The sequence below is a fragment of the Henckelia pumila genome, chromosome 2 (genome assembly GCF_033568475.1).
Source record: "Henckelia pumila isolate YLH828 chromosome 2, ASM3356847v2, whole genome shotgun sequence".
Lineage (NCBI taxonomy): Eukaryota > Viridiplantae > Streptophyta > Magnoliopsida > Lamiales > Gesneriaceae > Henckelia > Henckelia pumila.
This window is the reverse complement of record NC_133121.1, coordinates 181,826,264-181,833,252: the sequence shown is the minus strand read 5'-3', so window position 1 is coordinate 181,833,252 and position 6,989 is coordinate 181,826,264. Positions and strand designations below refer to the sequence as shown.

General features: G+C 32.5%; 1 protein-coding gene across 1 annotated transcript; it reads left to right on the top strand.

Annotated features, from left to right (window-relative positions):
* The first annotated feature begins 4,464 nt into the window (after positions 1–4,464).
* Positions 4,465–5,688, top strand: LOC140884657 (protein BIG GRAIN 1-like E). Its single transcript, XM_073291482.1, has one exon. The coding sequence runs from the start codon at positions 4,530–4,532 to the stop codon at positions 5,535–5,537; it is 1,008 nt and encodes a 335-aa protein (XP_073147583.1). The 5' UTR covers positions 4,465–4,529; the 3' UTR covers positions 5,538–5,688.
* The last annotated feature ends 1,301 nt before the right edge of the window (positions 5,689–6,989 follow it).

Sequence of the window (6,989 nt, the reverse complement as noted above, 5' to 3'; positions counted from 1 at the left end):
AATATTCCTAATCTCCATCAATCAAGCTAAGAATAGTATTGTTAGTGTACGAACCTCTCCCAAAAAATGCAATTATTACCAAAAAAAAACAAATACTGAAAAATTGAAGAAGATATTCGTGTTGTCAATTTTGTGACCTTAAACATTATTTTATATTTTACATTAGTGGCTTTTGTTTTGGGACCACTTATAATGTTGTAGATAAAAATGGCTAGTCATGTTAAGGATTGCACTGTCGGAAATGCGACTTTTTAGCTGATGTTGATTTGCTGTCGAAGGTGCACGCACATTCGAATTGAGTCTATGTTTTATCAGATGTGTTATATTGATGTATGTATATGTTTTAATACAAGAATATCAGCGAATTTTTCTAATTCAAGTAAAAATATTGTGTGGTTTACAAGAAGATTAATTGATATTCTTGTATTAAAATATAACGCATCTAAGGGTGGTTCGGTACGGTATACCGCATACCGTACCGAATACCGCATTCCGTACCGAAATTTTCGAAATTTTCGATACCGATACCATACTGAAAATTTCGATATACCGACATGCCGGTATACCGAAATTTCGGTATGACATAAATCCATATCGATACCGTACCGAATATCGAAATTCGGTATGGTGTCGGTATGATACCGAGTATACCGATTTTTTTATACTATTTTTTTAAAAAAATATCGGTATACACGGTATCATACCGATAACGTGAATACCGATTTTTTCCGATATACCGAAAATTCAAAAATCTTATATCGATATCGTACCGAAAATTTTGGTACGGTATCATACCGTATCGAAATTTAAGGTATACCGAAATTTTCGATATTTTTGGTTTTTTTTCGGAACGATAAAGGCAGTATGATGACATTTCGATATTTTTTGTGAATCCTAAACACATCTGGTGTAGCATAAATTGAACTTGTACTTGTTGACTTAACGACAACTGAAATAAGGGCACTTGAGATTATAACTAGCACGAACCATCCAAGATTCCAAGAAGATTGTACTGTGGCCCGTAAAAAATGGAGAAGAATAGTAGTTTTTTTTTTAAATGAAAGTTATTTTTGAAATTTAAACGACACGAATAAAAGATATACAAAAAACTCTTATGAGGTTTTTCACATATCTATAAAGGATTGGGATACCGAGCCAAAATATCGACTTTTTGAGATATCGTACCGAAATTTTTTCGATATATAGACATTTTGGTATATCGAATTTTTTTTCGGTATCTATACGATATCAATATGGATTTTTTCCACATCAAAATTTTAGAATTTCGATATCGGTACCGATATGAATTTTTTTCATACCAATATTTTTTATGTTGTATACCGAAAACCCATCCCTAGTCATCTATTACCCGAGCCGACTCATGAAAAAGTATCACTTTTTATGTCAAAAATACTAAGTTTCATTGAAAATATGAAATGATTCGATCCAATATCTCACGTATGTAAATCCAAAAGACCGTGTTACAACTTACATTGTAACTTTAACTTACAATGGAAAGAGAAATGTGAGATAGGATAGTCTAATTTTTTGGGATTGAAATGGTATTATTGGAATTATGAAAGACAGTGCCGGCTCCAAGGGGAGGCCGCCTAGGCGGGGGCCTCAAATTTTTTTTTTAAATTTTTTAAGTATTATTTTTTATATATTTAAAATATTACGTTAATCTATGTATTTTGTTTAAAATTCAAAATCGTGGTCAATTTTTTGTACTTTTTTACATCATTTATTTAGTAAAAAAATATTTCTTTCTATTTAAACAAAAATCTATTTTTTTTCGTTAAATTGATCCACTCAAATGAGTTAGATTATTCAAATGGGCCAATCAGCTTTCGTTTATTTATTGAATGAGATTTATTTGTCTATTTTTGTACTGCGGTTGATTTTTTTAATTGATTTAATTTTTGATCTCGGTATACTAAAATCTTGTAATTTGCTTATTCGACATTGAGAATGATTTTTACTTAATTAGATTATAATTATTCCTTGTTTAAGTTAATATTTAAATTATAATTTATATTTTATCAAATTTGTTGTGACAAAAATATATTATTTATGCTTCCTTAATTTGGAGATTCTTATTCTATTTGTATTATACATTAATTCATCTCTGACTAATGAGATTTGAGAATTAATCGAGTTTTTTTTTGTTTTAGTTTTATTTTTTTTATATTTTGATTCAGTTGTTTATGTTATTATTTTTAGTTACAAAAATTTGAAATTTTGATTTTTAGATGAAGTGATTGTATCGATATTTAATTAAAAAAATTATATAGCTCTCTTCCCTAAATATTTGCCTAGGACCTCTAATATTTTGGAGACGGCTCTGATGAAAGATGCTCGACCAACATAACAAAATTTATAAGTTTATTTAACTTTAAAAAAATCTTATAAAAACATCTAAAAATTCTTAATTTCTAATATAACACAAAAACTCATGTATGTCGATTTGAATGATAATTTATCCACGTATAATATGTACGTAGAATGATTAAAATATGTTAAGATGTGGTCCATTTTATAGATACACCTCCTTTTTTAAGATTCTCATCAATGATCAAATCGGGAAAATTCTAACAATTAAAAATAAAAATTACACTTTGTAAAGTGATATAAAAGCAAGTGCACACCCACAAGCCAAAATTAAAGGGATTGACAAGTTAAAATTGAACTCATTGCCCACACCACTTGAAAACTAAGCCCTACCAAACGAAAACAGGTACTACAAAGGATGAGCATCCAAGAAAACACAGCTTTCTTTGCTCCCCATCAAACACAACACACTTTATTGTCTTGCCCACTCCCTTTTCTTTTTTTTCTTTTTTTTTAATCCATAGTATCAAAATTTTATATACAAAATACGAACAAATATTTTGTTCATGAACAGATAAAAACACCGGTGTGACAAAAATAACAATGTGGTCACATACCCAATATACGGTATGTCATGACACGGGAATAATAAGGCATATATATAAGAGTCTAGAAACATATGCTTCGATCTTCGTGAAAAGAGTGATCTGCTTCGAGCCGTCAAAATCCAATAAACAACGCATAACATAACCAGGATTCTCATTCTAATGATTTTTAGGTCTAGATGGCGCAGAAGATCTTTATTTACGATGTGAAAACTTGCTGCTGATATTATTCAATATATATTAGATAAATCTTGTGCAACAGGTTTATGCGAAAAATTATCGATAGACGTAATCGAAGTCCATATTATTTGTTAAGCGCTTACCTATTTAACCAACTAGCTAAGGTACCCATTTGAAGTGCGACGAGGACGGTGATATTGAACCACTTAAAATTGTCCTTCAAAATAGACATAACTTCTCTCTCACAAATAGAAGTGTATCCCTTAGACAAGCGTAGGACATTTTGGCCACTAGACAGTTTTTTGCTAGATATCGGGATATTTGTTAATTCAGACAAATATCTTGAATACTATATGAAAATAAATTAAAACCAATAAATTGCCAATTCTAGCAAAACATGTATGTATATTTATATACAATGCAACCACGGAAAGGAAAACAACACAAAACAAGCAAATGAATATGGAAGAAAACCTATATGTGTGTACAACACAAAAGAAAGAAAAGGACTTTATTTAATTAATTAAAGTTAAAGTGGGTTCTCACCAACCAAGAGGAACATAAATAATTATACATAGTACATGTTCAACAACAATGATATAAGTTTAATTTTGCATCGTATGGTTGTGGTTTATTTAATGTTAATGTCACATATGTCCCTCCTTGTCAATAAAAAAATTTAGAAAAATTAAAGCATTTAATTATGCCTTCATGCAACTAATTAATTAAACATATTATAATTGAGTAAATTGCAACTCTCGCCTTTTATATTTGTCTATTTACTATTTTAGTGATTTGGGTTATCATAATTGACTTTTAGACTATTTCATTTTTAGCGAATTTACTATTTTTATCGAGAGTGATGACGTGACATTTGAACGCTACGTGAACATCAAGTCATCAATATGCTGACTAAAATTGCAAAACAGGCCAGATAATAGATGAAGAAGGAAATTTGACAAAAACAGAGAGACGGGTATACAGTGTCAAAATTGTAATTTTGACTGTATAATTATTTAAAAGGGTTGATCTCAAAGGGGATCTATTTTCCACATGAGTCAGATGCTCATTGACTCATGTGATGGTTAAATTGAGGGATGTGCACGAGCGGCAGGAACCTGAGGGAGGGAGGGAGCAACATGGTCAACCCCCAAAGCATACCCCACAATATTTTAGCAGGGAATATGCTTCATATGCATGAGGATCGAACCCGCAACGCTGGAAAATTTCTTCACACGTCACCTCAGACCTTACCAACACGCTTTTGTCATTGTGGACTTTCACTGTATAATTATTGGTTTGCTATGTATTTGCTATAAAAATAGACCCTTTACACCAATATTCTCAATCATTTCAAACACCTAAACAAGGTCTCCCTCTTATATGCTCAATTTATACTTCATATCATCTTGAATGCTCTCCAAACATCATCGTACATTTCCACTCACACCAATGTCCGTCGCCACAGGCGCCCTTTCTTCATCAGAATCGTGCAGGAATCCATTCCAATGGAGGAATCGTTCCGGAGAACTCGACGTTTTCGAGGCGGCGCGGTATTTCTCCGGCTCCAATGAGAATCCATCTTACATCTACGCCACCAAATACGATCAATATTTCACCAAAAATGGCACAAGAATGAGCCTGGACATGCCGAAAAGAAGCTCCTCGATCCCACAGGATGATCGTCATCATCACTCCCTGGAAAAGCAGATCATGAAGGAAAACAAGAAATACAAGCAGCCAAGCTCTCCAGGAGCAAGGCTGGCGAGTTTCTTGAATTCTTTGTTCAATCAGAAGTCTCTGAAGAAGAAGAAGACGAAGCCGAAATCCGGCGGCAAGATCAGCGATCTCGAAGACGAAATCCCCGCAGGCGGATTCATGAGGAGAAAAAGAAGAAGCAGTTTGGGACATTTTCCTTTCACAAATAATTTTGCAAGCTCTGTTCCTGATTGGAGGTCCAGCTTTTCGGCCTCAAACTCTGGTTTCGCCACGCCTCATGCTAAAACTCCCACGAAATCATGCAAGGAACTTGCGAAGAGCGACTATTTCAGGCCTGGTTCTGTGAAAAACGAGCTGCATAATGAGAAAAGAAGCACGGATCACGCCTGGATTAATATTGATGAGAGATTCAGCTTCAGAAATGGGATTTCGGAGAAAGTTTCAAGAAATGGATCCAGCTTTGAGTTTTCGGGACATGGTAAGAGATCTGCCTCGTCTTGGGGCTTCCATGAATATTCTTCATCAGAAGGAAGAGAGATCGTCGGAAAATTCAGTGATGCCGATGATCATGATGGAGCGGAGAGTGATTCGAGCTCTGATCTGTTCGATTTACCGAATTACGGCTCGAATTTCTGCTCAAGAACTGGCTTGCCTGTTTATGAAACGACCAAGTTGGATCGCATCAGAGAGTATATAGTGTGATTTTTTTAGATCATGCTTGTGTTATTAATTATTGTGGGAATCTTTGTTACCTTTGTAAAGATGAGGCCAAATTAATAATCTGCGATATCTTTTTGCCTTGATGGTTGTAATTCAGAGCACATGATTATTGAACTTTGAAAGTTGAGAGGGAGTCGAGTCACCCTTAATCTAATATATACTATTGGTGATATATACAATGTGTTGGATCGGGTTTTATCTTATTTTGGTCATGTTTATAATTAGTCAAATTTAGAAATGTAAAACTAGAGGCAAAAATAAGAACACAAAACAAGTATTGACATTTGCCGTATTTAAGTAATAAATAAAAAAATTGTCGGCTTGATATGAACATGTTTTTACTTATGATGTATCTATTACAATTAATAAAGCAACAACAGGTTATACTAACTACTTTTGGTATTTTTAAGTATTCTGACAAAATTACCTTTCTTTCAAAATTGTAATTACATACATTGCTAACTAAAATAAAAGTAAAAACATTAAATACACATACTTAAATTAATTCTAAAATTTCATATGGTCACTTTTAAATTAACACACCACGTGCATACCCACTACCACTAACATACCCACTAACTAACTTTCAATTTTTTTTTTATAGTTCATAGTATTTGATTTTTAAAATAAAGTGCATGATTGTCTAAAAAATTTCACAATATTAAGATTTTAAAAATAATATATATTAATTTCAATTTAAAAATATATAATTTTATGTACACACAATGCATGTGCTTCGTAGCTAGTTTATTATGATTTATGAACATGTTTAGTAGACTCACTTGACGAGCACTACTCAACCTTCAATCGAAGAATGACTTCACGAAGCTTTGAATGTTTGTGCACCACTGGCAATTTGAAAATCTCAAAATCAAAATGAATATAGCTATAGGTACTAAAAGAACCTAGACTCCCATCTTGTTGCGACACATCATGAACACTTTTGTTTTTCTCCTTGATATTGTGTACCACCAAACTAACAGTTTCACAACAATACTTCAATAACTGTAATCCAATTCGTAATATAAAGAATATTATAGTTACAAATATATATATGTATGTATATAAACACAATTTGTGAACTTATTTAGGGAGTGTTTGCAATCACTAAAAAAAGTGATTGTTAGCTTTTGGCTCAAAAAATCATTTTTGTGTTTCTTAAACCTAAATAATGTGTTAGCTTATGCTTAACTTAATTGAAATCCAAAAGCTAGTCATGTGGTGATTATGATTCTCCAAAAGTGATTCTAATAAGAAGGTCATTGTTAAAATCACTCTAATCACTTATTTATCAAACACTACCCAACTTTGATTTTTAGATTTTCACATTTGTTTCTGTTGGGCTTTGGCCCAACTATACCCAATATTCCCAAACCCACTTTGAAGCCTTATATTAATTTCCCTTTTCTTCCCTAATCCGATAGAAGCGCGTGC